Source organism: Zophobas morio, unplaced genomic scaffold (genome assembly GCF_036711695.1).
Source record: "Zophobas morio isolate AGI-343-1 ecotype UQ-CSIRO unplaced genomic scaffold, CSIRO_AGI_Zmor_V1 ptg000012l, whole genome shotgun sequence".
NCBI classification, from domain to species: Eukaryota; Metazoa; Arthropoda; class Insecta; order Coleoptera; family Tenebrionidae; genus Zophobas; species Zophobas morio.
In genome coordinates, this window is record NW_026972117.1 from 25445886 (window position 1) to 25461091 (window position 15206).

Sequence of the window (15206 nt, forward strand, 5' to 3'; positions counted from 1 at the left end):
AAATAAATGTACGCTTTCATTTATTTTCTTGAATCACCCTGTATATGCAAATCCAAAAAATATGAATGGAGTGATAGATCACAAGTACAGACTGATCATATTTTGTACATTTTAGATATGATTTATTCGGCAAATTTTCGAGCTGACGTCATCAAGTTTTTGGAGGGGATAAGCAAATATATTTTGACTAAACATTTATTATGCTCTTTATAACCTTAAAACATCTGCAAGATGTCAGAGCATTCCGTTTTGTAGTTCCTGATTAAATCAATAAAATATATTTACGCATTCATTAATTTTTTTGAGTCACTCTGTATATGCAAATCCAAAAAGTATGAATGGAGTGATAGATCACAAGTACAGACTCATCATATTTTGTACATTTTAGATATGATTTATTCCACAAACTTTTGAGCTGACGTCATCAAGTTTTTGGAGGGGATAAGCAAATATTTTTTGACTAAAGATTTATGATGCTCTTTATAGCCTTAAAACATCTGCAACATTTCAAAGCATTCTGGTTAGCAGATTAAAAATTAAATTTCAAAATGTTGTTTTATAATTTTGATTTTTTTTCCAAAAATCTGGGCGTTTCGGGTGAAAAGTCGATTCAGAGTTGTAAACTACATGTGTAGGACTATGTTATTTTATACAATTGAAAACCCATTTACTATGTACAATTTTGAAGTGACGTCATCGCATTAGTGGTGGGGATGATTAGACAAATTTTGGTTAGCGTTTTACCATCTACATGATATTCTTAATATAAGTACAAAATTTCACAACAATCGGTCGAGTACTTTCGGAGATTATCTGTCTAATAAAAATCCGGGACAACAGACGGACAGACGGACGGACAGACGGACAGACGGACAGACAGACGGAAATGGGAGACCTATTTCTTCGTCTTCTAGGGGTCATGAAAGATCGAGAAAACGTAAAAGTAGAGAGTCGGCCGACGGACTCGATTACAATACTTCCTTTGCTTACGCTCGGGAAGTAAAAAAGGTCGACATTTCAATTGATAGATCATGTCTAAATCTCTGGGGAAGACACAATATTTTTTAAAATAAGTGATTGTTTAGTGTTTAATTAATCGTTCATTCTTTGAAGGAAATTGCATTTTTGGAGGAGGAGAGAGCATTTTTCGCTTCAACTTTTATATCAGTGCAAAGACAACATTGAGCTCTATGGGGAAGACCCGGTTATTTTTGTTTAAAATGTATATTTATCAAAATATTTGCTTTTTAAAAAAATACTGAATAATGAAAATAAAATGAAACTAGGCAACCCTATTTACAAAGATCCGTTTCAATAAATGGCTGAGTTTTACACAGCAGGGATTCTTACCGACCGACTCTTTCAGGTAATCAGTTCAGGTACTTTAGGTCATAAAACTGACCAACATTGTTGAAACTCTTTTACAAGTCGACTTCTTTCATTGCTGATATAATTTGATTTAAAAGTATGCAAATTTATATAATTTTATACATTCTACTAAAATATTTTCTTTGAAAAAATTATTCAAATATTTTTTATTAATCTGTCATTTTATATATTAATCAATACACAAAACTGACAAGATTTAGATTCTCATCACTTCACTAACCACTTATTTACCTGAACAATCATTTTTATTTAAATTTAATTTTTTGATACTCTTTTCCGCACCACCTATGAGGTAGAGTATTATAGGCACGTTTTTTACGTGATATCTCCAGTAAACCTACTGCAATATTACTATTTATTCCTGTGTGTGTTTATACTAGAAGGGCAAAATAAAAAATTTTAATTCTACAATTTTTTCTTTACAATTTGTCTAATGGGTTGACTTGTTTAATAACGAGAATCCACTCTCTCCGGAAGTAAGGCATATAAATAAAATTTTTCTAGGGCTCTATCATATTATTTTCCCAAAATTTATCATCTCGTTGAATTAAGCATTATTTAAATTGGACATTTTATATATTTCTACGATAGCGTTTTTGTTTATTAAGCCGTCTGGCGATGCCGCTAAAAATGTACAAACCGCATTGTCTTATTGTCAGTTTGGTGTTACTGCAAAATGCTTCAGTTGCCCTTGCTTCATTTTCTATGCAAAGATTTTGATCGCAGGGATGTAAAATGTTCTTCACAGTACAGTAGGATAGCCGTGTTACTTGTTCTGTCATTTTGCAAATTTTACCAAAATAACGTTCGATTAGTCTAAAGGATTTTTCTGCGCACCATTCTGGATTATTACGTCCGCCAATTGTGTTTTGTTTGATTAAAAAGACATCGACGTTTGAAAGTTTTTTGAGAAATACTTTTTACGCTGTGACATATCAGGTATTTCAACTGCCTCGTTAGATACATCGTCGCCCGAGAACTTGTATGATCCACAGACCGGAGCGCGCTCAGGCCAATGTCGACTCTATAAGCCTCCAGAAATTCTGCGGGAAATAGTTGTTGTTTAGATGCTTTTGTTTATACACATCTCACATGTTTCACTCGATTTTGACATGCAACTATTTTTTTGTTTAACTAAGAATTAATACTTTCATTGCGTTTGATACTAACGTCCTAAATTAGCAATACTAGTGGAACAGTAATCATGCAATAGATTTTTTTGGGAAAGTACAGTTATTTTTATGTTTTAGCAGCAATGTGTGCTACTTTCTATTAATTTTTACATATTTTTAGTCACAATTTTGGTAGTTATTTTTAATTTTTATTTTTAGCAATAATAAATAGTCCAAACATGAAAAAATTAACAAAAATTAAAATTGGAAAATCTAAAATTTAGAAATCGAGAAATTGAAAAATCGAAACATCGAAAAACTGGAAAATCGAAAAATTAAAAAAGAGTGGAAAATCAGAAATTTAATGAATTCCGAAAATTGAAAAACTGAAATATGTATAGAAGAACTGAAAACTCGAGAAATCGAAAAATCTAGATGTTTAAAAATTGAAAAATTAAAATATCGAAAAGTTGAAAAATTGCGAAATCGAATCAGTGAAACATCGGACAATTGAGAAATCGAAAAATAAAAAAATCGGTCTAAAGAGTTTAGACAGTACTTCCCTCGCTGTCGGAAATGTGACGACTGCATGCCTATTATGTTTTTTTTCGCAGTGGATTTCAAAGAATTCGGTTTTGTAGTTCCTGATTAAATCAATAAAATATATTTACGCATTCATTAATTTTTTTGAGTCACTCTGTATATGCAAATCCAAAAAATATGAATGGAGTGATAAATGACAAGTACAGGCTCATCATATTTTGTACATTTTAGATATGATTTATTCGGCAAACTTTCGAGCTGACGTCATCAAGTTTTTGGAGGGGATAAGCAAATATATTTTGACTAAACATTTATTATGCTCTTTATAACCTTAAAACATCTGCAAGATGTCAGAGCATTCCGTTTTGTAGTTCCTGATTAAATCAATAAAATATATTTGCGCATTCATTAATTTTTTTGAGTCACTCTGTATATGCAAATCCAAAAAATATGAATGGAGTGATAAATGACAAGTACAGGCTCATCATATTTTGTACATTTTAGATATGATTTATTCGGCAAACTTTCGAGCTGACGTCATCAAGTTTTTGGAGGGGATAAGCAAATATATTTTGACTAAACATTTATTATGCTCTTTATGACCTTAAAACATCTGCAAGATTTCAGAGCATTCGGTTTTGTAGTTCCTGATTAAATCAATAAAATATATTTACGCATTCATTAATTTTTTTGAGTCACCCTGTATATGCAAATCCAAAAAATATGAATGGAGTGATAGATCACAAGTACAGACTCATCATATTTTGTACATTTTAGATATGATTTATTCCACAAACTTTTGAGCTGACGTCATCAAGTTTTTGGAGGGGATAAGCAAATATTTTTTGACTAAAGATTTATGATGCTCTTTATAGCCTTAAAACATCTGCAACATTTCAAAGCATTCTGGTTAGCAGATTAAAAATTAAATTTCAAAATGTTGTTTTATAATTTTGATTTTTTTTCCAAAAATCTGGACGTTTCGGGTGAAAAGTCGATTCAGAGTTGTAAACTACATGTGTAGGACTATGTTATTTTATACAATTGAAAACCCATTTACTATGTACAATTTTGAAGTGACGTCATCGCTTTAGTGGTGGGGATGATTAGACAAATTTTGGTTAGCGTTTTACCATCTACATGATATTCTTAATATAAGTACAAAATTTCACAACAATCGGTCGAGTACTTTCGGAGATTATCTGTCTAATAAAAATCCGGGACAACAGACGGACAGACGGACAGACGGACAGACGGACGGACAGACGGACGGACAGACGGACAGACAGACGGAAATGGGAGACCTATTTCTTCGTCTTTTAGGGGTCATGAAAGATCGAGAAAACGTAAAAGTAGAGAGTCGGCCGACGGACTCGATTACAATACTTCCTTTGCTTACGCTCGGGAAGTAAAAATGGAGAAATCGAAAATTTGAAGAATGGAAAAATTGAAAATGTCAAAAATTAAAATACTGAAAAATTGAAACATCCAAAGTTGAAAAATCGAAAAACCGAAAAGCCGAAAAATCTCAATGATGCATTTATAAACCACAAGTTCAGGATTATGCTACTAAAAAATTGATAACGTCATCTCAAAATTTTGCTGAATAAATTCTACTAAAAATGTGCAAAATATGATGTGTTTTTACTTGTAATTTATCATTGAATTCATATTTTTTAGATTTGCTTATATACCTAGGTGGCTCAAAAAAATTAATGAATGAGTCAATTTATTCTTCGAAAATGTCTACTTTTATTAAGAAGTGGCAAATATGCAACATTAAATTTCCCAGGTCATCGAATGTCAGAATGTCAGAAACATTTATGAAAACCTGTACAAAAACTGTTATTTTCACTGTTATGGATGTTGCAGTAGCTATAAAATAAAAAATTACAGGACTTGATTCAAAATCTGCAAGCATTTTTTTAGCACATCACATTATCAAGATGACAGTTTTTTGCCAAAAATGTGTCAACGAATTACATGAAATTATAAATAATTATTAAAAAAAAAAAACTGTACGTGCTATAAAAATATGAAAGCAAGTTAAGTGGTTAAATAATAAACTTATTAAAAAAAAAACGCCTTTTATTCATAATTATATTTATCATTTAATATACTTCACAACACCTAACTTATTTACTGATTACAAATTATTGGGAGAATGACCGGTTAACAGTTATAGGGATACTATTAAACTACTTTTTTTATGCATTTATTTTTAAGCCCTGACTTAGAAAATGATTTATTTAGTTCCTTATATACTTATAAGCAGTGGCGGCTCGTGACTATTTTGGTTGGGTCGGCCAGCAGTGAGTAACCCAAAGTTTTAAGACATAGAATACAAGAACCAGGGACCTCAAGTTAGTCATTATCTATAATTTGCTACCTGTATGGTGTTAATTCATATAGTCCTAACAACTTGGTAAAACAAAATAAAAAATATTCTTCAAATAGGTATAAAATAAAGCATATACTTATACAATATAAGCCATCTATAATAATAAAATAACGACAATAAACTCAAATAAAAATGAAAATAACATTCAAATTATAAAGTAACACATTCTACCAAAAAATATAACATGAAACGTCAACAACTATTTATTAGTAAAAAACAAAATTAAAAAAGTAAATTAGCAATTTTTATAAACCAATTAAATGCGTCTTTGTTTTGTATTGGCAAAGTGGTCAATTACTTGATTATAGAACTTTTAATCTTACGTTAAGTTTGTAAGCACTTCTTTTTCTATTGCTAAAACGAATAATTTGGATAATCGATTTTGACTAATGGAGTTTCTAGTAAAATTTGTAATTCGCTTTAAAGCTGAAAAACTGCGTTCAGCATATGCTGATGTGGATGGTGTATGATTAAAATTAAAGACAGAAATAATTTCGGAGGCTTCTACATTTTCGTAAGTAGCATCATCAGGAGCAGGGTTGAGAAATTAGGAAGATGGCAAAAGAGCACGGTAACTCAATATGTCAATCGTACCAGAGGACCAGAGGCAAAACTCTTTTTCTGAAGTTTTTTTGAATTTATTGTCAACATCATATCCAAAAATTAAACAATACCAACAAAATAGTTTGTTTTTTGACTTGCTCCCCGTCAGCCATTCATAATTTTTATACCATGCTGTATTAATTATTAATTATTAATATGCTATTGCACCGGAGCTGACGTTATTATTGCTCCGTGCTTCGATTAAATGTTGCATGCGCGGCTCCAAACGGCCCATTTCTTTTATATCGAAGGAATTGATCATCGTGCGTTTAAAGTCCAAAGTCATTGTTTAATAGATGTGTAACAGCATCAAAATTTAAATCAGTTACTAATTCTCTTACTAACTGTTGTCATTGTTACTGAAATTAGAAACAAACCTTAACCAAATGTTAATTTCATCCACGTGAAGACTGCAGAAATTCACAATATACAGATAGCGGCCAGCCGGTGCTGGTAGTGGGAAACCGCATGGAAAAGTGCACGGCAGAAGTGCACTGATGAAACGGAATATTGTACGGTTTCGTCGCTATTGCATTCTAACTTATACAAACAGAAGGTGATAGCGCTATAACAACTTGATGTACTGCCGAAAGGCCGGCCGATTTTACCAGACATTTGACCAATCACTGCTGCAGGCGCGTTAATCAGAGTGTATCAGCCACGTATCAGTCTTTATAGCTATTTCTTTTTAATTCTGCTAAACAGAGAGCGATAGCAGATATGACATTATTCGACGTTTATTCTTGTAGTCGGCCGGCCTCAGCTACTGCTCCTCGCAGTAAAAATATTCAAACTTCCCGGCACGATTTGTGCTTCCGAACGAAAGTAAATAAATTAGAGATAACGCTTTTTGTAATTAAAAAAATAATAACAACAGTAAAATCAGGTGATTTCAAAATAGCTTTAAATTATATTCTTGCGTTTAAAATAAAAATGAATATCGCAAATTGACAAGTTCGGTGACAGACTCGGCCTGGCCTAACTGGCCCCCCCTGACGAGCCGCCACTGCTTATAAGGAGGAAAAATGCAGAATTGGAGTTCTCATACTGATCCGTGATGCAGGTGTAGAAACGCACTTTGCACGTGGCAGAATATGGGTCTGCAAAATGATTGCCCATTACGGGAACTTATGACGATAACATAAAATAAGCAGATTCGTAATTAGCAGAAAAATTAGGTTAGGAACGTGGATTCTCATGTCTGATGATTACAAAAGTTCAATTTTTTAAATTAATTCAGTGTTATAGTTAAGCGGATAAGTGTGCCTGTAATTACAAATATTTCCGCTACCTATCAGTTAGGAATATAATAAAGTTTGTCATGCCGGTTTATGAATAATAATAATACATATAATAATGTAAGTAAGATAACCGATAAATTTAGCTGTACGTTTTCAGTGATAAATTAATAAAACCTGTGTGTGTACCTCAGTAATTTGAAAATTGGGTTTCAAATTTAAAATGAGCTTACACTTTTTAATATAATTTAATAATCCAACTTAACAATTGTTTCACCGAGTCAAAATTAATATAACAGTGGCTTAAAATTAAATTAAAATGTTTACACGTGGTAGTTATCGGGGACATTGTTAAAGCATTTGATTTCGATGACTTAGAACAGAATAATAATTGTTAAAAACATCACGCCACGCGATGTTGTGTTTTTATTTATTTATTTATGTTTTTCTCACATTTAAAACGATAACCGAATGAGTATTAGAATTACAAGAAATGAAGCAAACAACACTTAATTACGCGACACTCTCCCAATGATTTCAAACAACCTGAATTTAGATGACGTATAACTCTACATTACATAAAACGTCAAAATCGGGCGGGCTTGGTGCACATCCCACGTTACGAGAAAGGCTCAACAATAAAATTTCCGAATTCAGCTTGTCGAATGCTGGTACTCAAATAACATTAAAAAAAAACAAGCACAAATTAAATCCCACATCCCTCGGTCCACAATGTTATTGATTTGACCGATGAAAATGTGCAAGGTTCTTTGTCTCAAAATGGATCAACGTTTAAGATTAGTTTAAATCCCAAAAATAAAGTGTTATGAATCGCGAGTAGAGTATATGAGGTGTGGATAATATAATAACGTCAGTAAAAACGTCCAAAACCTTACAATAGATCATTATAAACAATGGGTTAAACCTAAATATTTTTTAAGTGAATTTCCGCCACGTGTTTTATGTGAACACATATGTAATTGTTAAATTGTATTAAAACCAGGGACAGTTAAAAACTCTAACATCAACTGTGAATGTACAAATAATAAAACAAAAATTACACGTGTTGACGGTTTGATCAAAACCTTCACAATATCTCAGATTAGAAAATCGTTAATTACACTAATTACTTTCGGTGGAAGAAGATCGTGGCGTCGAATGCGATTCAGTTTTTGTTTAAACACTTTCCGTTTAGTGAAATTACAAATTAAATTAGACATACCCATAATTTTAACACGTGTTTTCACTGCGCTCACTAAACAAGAAGTCAGGGGTGAAAAACAGGAAGTGTGTGACCTTTCAGAATTCTATTTGCCAGTCCTTAACACTAAAACACTGGTGATTATTTTCTGATTTTTAATTTTTCAAGTGCTGTTTTGAGACTTTTTTTCTCAGGGAGAAGTTTAAATTTAAAATTAGGACACCATAACATAATAAAAAGCTTCAGCCTAGTTATGTTATTTAACAAATTCTGTAAAACTAGTTATTACTAAATTACGAAGTGTTTCTAATAAATAATAATAATAATAATACGTACATATCGATGTATGGAATAAAAATGAGAAATGTCAAAAGAAAATCAGTCGTCAGTAATTTTCCCATTGTTTTAAACGGCTTTTTAGATTTTAGGATAGAAAATTGAACGGTTAGAGGTGTCCCAATTAAAACTCCGCAATCGTACATCTTGAGAACAGACAGATATTGAAATTTCGTAAACACCATTGTACATATTTAGATGATTTTACATATTTTGTTTAACTTTACTAATTCTTTATTTGTGTTTTATACTAGCAAAACGTCTTAAACTAAGAATATTGTTGAAATCCTAATAAATAACCCAATCGGTTTTTTTCGGGAAAATGTTTTGGAAACAGTGTGTTCTATTTTGTATGAATTTTTAAATGTTTTTAGTGACAATTTTTGTGGTTGTTTTCGATACACTGTATGATATTAACAGTAAAAAAAAATGAAAAATTAAAATAATCGAAAATTAGAAAAATCGAGAAATCTAATAATCGAAAAATCGAAACCTTAAAAAATCGTAAAACCGAAACATTGAAAAATCGAAATATCGAAGAATTGAAAATCGAAAAATGAAACATCAGAAAATCGAAAAAATGTAAAATTCAAAAGTCTAAAATTTAAAAACCGAATAACGAAAAATCGAGAAATCGAAACTCCCAAATTTAAAAAATCGGATAACTGAAAAATCAAAACATCGAAAAACCGAGAAATCGAAAAATCAAAAGATCCTTAAATCGTGGAGTCGAAAAGTCGAACAATTGAGAAACCGAAATAGACCAAAATCGAAAAATCGAAAAGTTAAAAATTGAACAATTTATAAATTGAGAAATTGACAATCAAAATATCGTAAAATCCAAATCTCAATAAATCGAGAAATCAAAAAACTTAAAAATTCGAAAAATTGAAAAATTGAGAGATTGAAAGATCAAAAGAACGAGAAAGTGATGAAGTCGAAAAATAGAGAAATCGACAAACAAAAAGTTAAAAGTTGAAAAATTGGAAAAGCGGAAAAATCAAAAAACGAAAAAATGGAAAACTGGAAAAACTGAGAAACCGAAATAGGCCAAAATAAAAAATTCAAAATCTGATAAATCGAAAACCTGAACAATCAATTCTCAATAAATCGGGAATGAAAAATTAACAAATCGAAAAATCGAAAGATTAAGAAATATTGAAAAATTAAAATATCAAAAGATTGAAAAATCTAAAATTTAAAAATCCAAAAATTGAAAAAATAGGTCAAAATCGAAAAATCCAGAAGTCAAAAATAGAAAAGCCGAAGAATTGAAATATTGAAAAATTCTAAAACTAAAATATCTAAAAACTGAAAAATCGAAAAATTGAAAAAGCAAAAACCTGAAAAATCAAAAAATTAAAGAACTGAAGAACAGGAAAATCGAAACACTCGAAGGTCAAGAAATGGGAAAATCAAAACATCGATTAATTGAAAAATCGAAAAATTGAGAGTTTATGAAAGTCAAATTTGACAAATTAAAAAATCGAAAATTTGACACAATAACAATTGAAAAACAGAAAATCTAAAACCGGGAAGTCGAAAAATCAAAAGATTAAGAAACCGAAACATTTGAAAAATTTGAAAAATCGAAAATTTTAAAAACCAAAAAATCTAGGAGTCAAAAATCGAAAAGTCGAAGAATAGAAATATTGAAAAATCCCAAAACTGAGATATCGAAAAACTGAAAAATGAAAGAGAAACTGAAAAATGACCGAGAAACTGAAAAATGGAAAACCTGAAAAATCCGAAAACTGAAATAGCCAAAAACTGAGAACCTAAAAAGTCGAAAAATTGAGCAATCGAAAAATCCAAAAAGTGAAGTCGAAAAATCGAAACCTTTAAAAAAACTAAAAAATGAAAAATCGAAAAATTAAAGAATTGAAGAACAGGAATTCTAAATCCTCGAAATGGGGAAACCAAAACATCGATTAATTGAAAAATCGAAAAATTAAAAATTATGGATGTCAAATTTGAAAAATTGAAAAATCGAAAATTTGAAAAAATGACAATTGAAAATTGAAATATGGAAGAGCTAAAATGAAAAATCGAGAAATCGAAAAATCTAAAATTTTAAATATTGAAAAATTAAAATACCAAAAAATTGAGAAATCTAAAATTTAAAAATCGAAAAAGTAAAAAGTCGACACATCGAAAAATCCAGAAGTCAAAAATGGAGAACTCGAAAAACAGAAATATTGAAAAATCCCAAAACTGAAATATCGAAAAATGAAAGAAAAACTGAAATATCCAAAAACTGAGAACCTAAAGAATCGAAAAATCAAAAAAGTGAAGTCGAAATATCGCAACCTTAAAAAAATCGAAAAATTGAAAAATCAAAAACCTGCAAAATCATAAGATCGAAAAATTGAATAATAAGTAAACTGAAAAATCCTAAAACTGAAATGTCCAAAAACTGAGAAATTAAAAATTTGAAAAATTGAGAAATCGAAAAATCAAAAAAGTGAAGTTGAAAAATCGAAAGTTGGAACAGCAAGAAATTATGGTCGAAACCGGTTAGGATGTGTATCAGATCACGGATCATGGCTTATAAATCAAATCGTTTCCGAACGCTTAGAGTCGACATTGGCCTGAGTGCGCTCTGGTCTGTAGATCAAACAAGTTCTCAGACGACGAACTGTAATTCGTGTGACATGAATTAAAGTGAAAGAAACAATAAGCAGCTTGTAATCTTCCGGTAAATCTAGTGTCAATTTGTCGAAAGTAAAACGCGTCGTTAAAAATATTATCAAATTTTTTCTATTGTAGTTAGTTATATTCCTAGTTAGAAACAAACACTATTGCCAACATAAGTCGAGGAGTCCTCAACCATCATTTAATTTAAACTACGACGCTTCTCTATGTTCTCTGGTTTAAACCAGAGAACATATGTTAACACTATGTTGTCAGTATTAATATTATATGAGTACATTGGACACTATTGACAATATGAATTTTCATTCATTATTACAAAACATTTTATTATGTATATGCAATTTTAAAGCTTCTGACATTCGATAACTTTTATTGTATCGTTGATGTACAAAAGCATAACAGAGGGTCAATATTTGAGCCTTATGGTATACCAAAAGAAGTGCTATATTGAACGAAAACAAAATTTCTAGATCTGATAAGCTGTTATCTATTATGTATTACTAAATAAGAATTGAAATTGTTGATAAAGTACCAAATCATCCCAATTTTTCCAGTAAAACAAAACGATTGATTTGGTCAGAAAACTTTTTAGAAGTGATACTGGCACATAAATTTGTATTTATATATTTGGGTTAGTATTATTTTTTAGTTTTTTTCCAAAGTACTAAATAATCGTAATTTAATCAAATTCGAAATCGCCAGAAGATGTCGCTGGTGAAAAAAATGTGATGGTTTTGTTTACATTTTTCCATGTTATAAAGAAATATTTATGTCAAAATACAAATGATAGAAACCGTTTTATAAAAAATTATTTGCTCAGAAACTGTTCATTGAGCTTCTAGGGTCACAAGAAAAAAAAAATTAGGAAATAAATTTTTGTCGAGATCAGACATAGACCGGATAATTGGTTGCGCTTCAGAAACTAGGGGCATTTTGGGTGTGAATCACTTTGTACTCTCTATAGGATGACAACAAGAAATTGTAAATATGTAGGTGGACGCTTGCCCACTATTTAGTTCTGAACATAACAGTGTGCTTTATGCTATTTTAATTTTTATATAGGTACTAATTAATCACCTAATTATCGTATTCACACTTCTAAAATCAGATACTTACCTACTTAAAAATAAATAAACAAATGCAAAAATGAAAAGCTCCTATATTGTGTACATTTGTTTTCTTTGTATCACTTTAAATAAGCAAAGTTGAAATTCTTCATTAACAATTATTATCTGTTTTTAGAGCTTTCACGGTACAGCTGCTTTAGAACAGCTAATAAGTTCAGAAGAAGAAGAAGACTTGACTCTCTCCGCTGACGAGGGTTTTAGTCCTCCAACCCCCAGCCCATGTGAATTGAGCCCTGCAAGGGCGAGCTTACGAAACGCTTGGAAGGATCGTGTCCTCCATTAGGTTACTTGCTCTGATTTTATATTTTATTTAGAGGTAAATTATCGTTAGGGACGACATTCGAACGAAATGCATCATGTAAATTATTGTAGAATATTCGTGAATATTTTGTTATTTTTTGTATGTAGGTAATGTAAGAAAAAAGAAGAGGATAAACTTTTAGATGTCGGTGCACAATTTCAGACTAAAAAACTATGTACTGAAGTGGCAGTTGACACAATAAGAGCTCAAATTGATCTAATCATATGCCAAATATTTACTGTTTACAGCTGCCTAATGTTGCATTTATTCGCTAACTTTCGTCACTTTGAAACATGTTTACTGTGATATATTGTTTATAAAATCTTAAAACTAGTTCGTGGTAAAAATTACTTTAGTTTTAAGTATGAAAAATTCAGGTTGAGTGATAAAAGCAATATTGCTGCAATGAATTATAAAAACATTACCTACGTACTTGAAGTCATTTAAATTTATTATAGTATTTATACGACCATATCATCATCCTACCTATATACCTGACATCGATTGTTTTGTTTAATGCACACATTTATTATTATTCTACCAAACACGTTAGTTTATAAATAGTATTTCATAACTTTGTATTATTTAATTACACTTTTTCATTAGATTTATTAATCTTCAGTCATTACCTCCTTTTGCAGTTGTGCTGAATCAACAATGACATAATTATATCACAACCACTCTGGAATGTTGATCTCTCAAAATAAAACAACGAAAGTTGAAAACAGCACAATTGTTAAGAGGAGACTTTTCGTACTTTAAGAATCTCTTCCAAAGTAAAGTAACCAAGAATAGATGTGTAATGTTTTATTTTGGTCGATTCTTTTTCATTAATTATATGTTATTTTTATTTCATAGTATATAAGTATAGAGTATACCCAATTGTGATTTTATAATCTGAGATTATTAAATGTGCAAATATTTTTATTATTCTCTGTAGTTAAGTTGTGCAAAATGTTAAACAATTGCTTGTTATTTATATGCTACAACTCAAGACAAATGTAAAAATTATTTATAGCTACACCACTGAGTTAATGTGTGTTCCCTGTTACTTTTACTGATGGTAGCTCCTTTGTATATGTTGCTTATTTACAGAGAATTTCTGCTTTATATAAATAAATTATAAATTATAGAAACATTTTTTTTATTGACAACCAACTCGAAATTCTTCATTCAACAAATGGACATATTGGTAACTAGGCCTATAGCAAGTAGTAATATCATGGTTAAACTTTTTTTCTTTAATGTGTCAGAATATGCTTTTTTAGTTCCGGCATATTTTTTGGTTTTACATCACACTTATGACATCTCAGGGGCGTTTCCATATATCTCTTACAAACATCCCTGGAGGGTAGCACAACTCTGCCATTTTCGTCTAAATTGTGACGAATGTCTGAAAAATATTACATCAAACAACAAGCCTTATAACTACTCAAACCCAATAATACCCTCAGAAGTTATAAAAAAATCAGTTGTAAAACTATTCCAGTGTTTCTTCGTTTTAAGACATTCTGAATTCATATCATCACTGATGACATGTAAATGTAATCGAGCCATACTTGGTTCTGCATGATAACCCAGTTTAAATGTGCTTTGTTTATGTTCATCGGAACTTATAATTCCCAAAGCAACCTCCTCCATGTGTTTCAATAATGAAACATGCTCACTGGTGACTGATTTTAAACTTGCTATTTTTGCTTTCGGCATTATTAAATAATGAAATTTGGCTTTTGGGTATTTATCTTTTATAACATTCACCAGTTCATCGGCTTTTGTAAAAAACTGTGGGTCATCAACGGTCTGTAGAAGACCCATACTCCAGTGACCAGTAGTTTTAGTTCTCTTTGATTGTGTTGCTTCTCCATCATTTACTCTGTCGCCACTTCTTCGTTTACTCATGTTTATTACGGAATTTGAGAACAAAAAAATATTAGATTGTTTAGCACTGTTAACAGTGATTATTATACCTAACTGTATGGTGATTATATCAATTTAAACTTGACTAGAAATATTTCTATCAATAAACTTGTCAATAAAATTGAGAGCTTGACTCTAGAGACAGACCCGAAACTTTTTGCCGAGTATGCGCTTTTAATAAATGTTATTTTTTGAACTCAGTGACTATAATCTAATAAAAAAAGAAATAAGATAATAAATGAGTTCAAAAAATCAAATTCCTTTTCTGATATCTCGTGTTGTAATAGTTTATTAAAATAACAATTTAATTTATTTATCACGTAGAAATGATGTGTTACAGCGCATGTCCAATAGAAAGATTAGGTCTGTCAGTAGACACAAGG

General features: G+C 30.6%; 2 protein-coding genes across 3 annotated transcripts in view; one reads left to right on the forward strand and one right to left on the reverse strand.

The window, feature by feature from the left end:
• The window catches only part of LOC135128106 (uncharacterized protein), a 32756-nt gene extending 18714 nt beyond the window's left edge, over positions 1 to 14042 (forward strand). Inside the window, exon 5 of one of the 2 annotated variants that reach the window (XM_064054957.1) lies at positions 12721 to 12812. Coding sequence is in view for 1 of the 2 variants with exons in the window: in XM_064054956.1 (XP_063911026.1) it covers positions 12721 to 12888 (168 nt within the window). In the remaining variant the exon portion in view is untranslated. Of the gene's footprint in view, positions 1 to 12720 lie in introns of both variants that reach the window. The other variant, XM_064054956.1, reaches the window with a different exon arrangement.
• LOC135128107 (aprataxin) lies at positions 14034 to 14976 on the reverse strand. Its single transcript, XM_064054958.1, has 2 exons — positions 14355 to 14976; positions 14034 to 14299 (listed from the first exon to the last, which is right to left on the reverse strand). The coding sequence occupies exons 1-2, from the start codon at positions 14803 to 14805 to the stop codon at positions 14148 to 14150; spliced, it is 603 nt and encodes a 200-aa protein (XP_063911028.1). The 5' UTR covers positions 14806 to 14976; the 3' UTR covers positions 14034 to 14147.
• Between the last annotated feature and the right edge of the window lie 230 nt (positions 14977 to 15206).

Excerpts from the sequence above, each read along its gene's own strand:
- LOC135128107 (XM_064054958.1), bottom strand. The coding sequence starts at position 14,805 with ATGAGTAAACGAAGAAGTGGCGACAGAGTAAATGATGGAGAAGCAACA. Across the intron at positions 14,300-14,354 it reads TTTTTTTATAACTTCTGAGG|ACATTCGTCACAATTTAGAC; the intron begins GTATTATTGGGT and ends AATATTTTTCAG.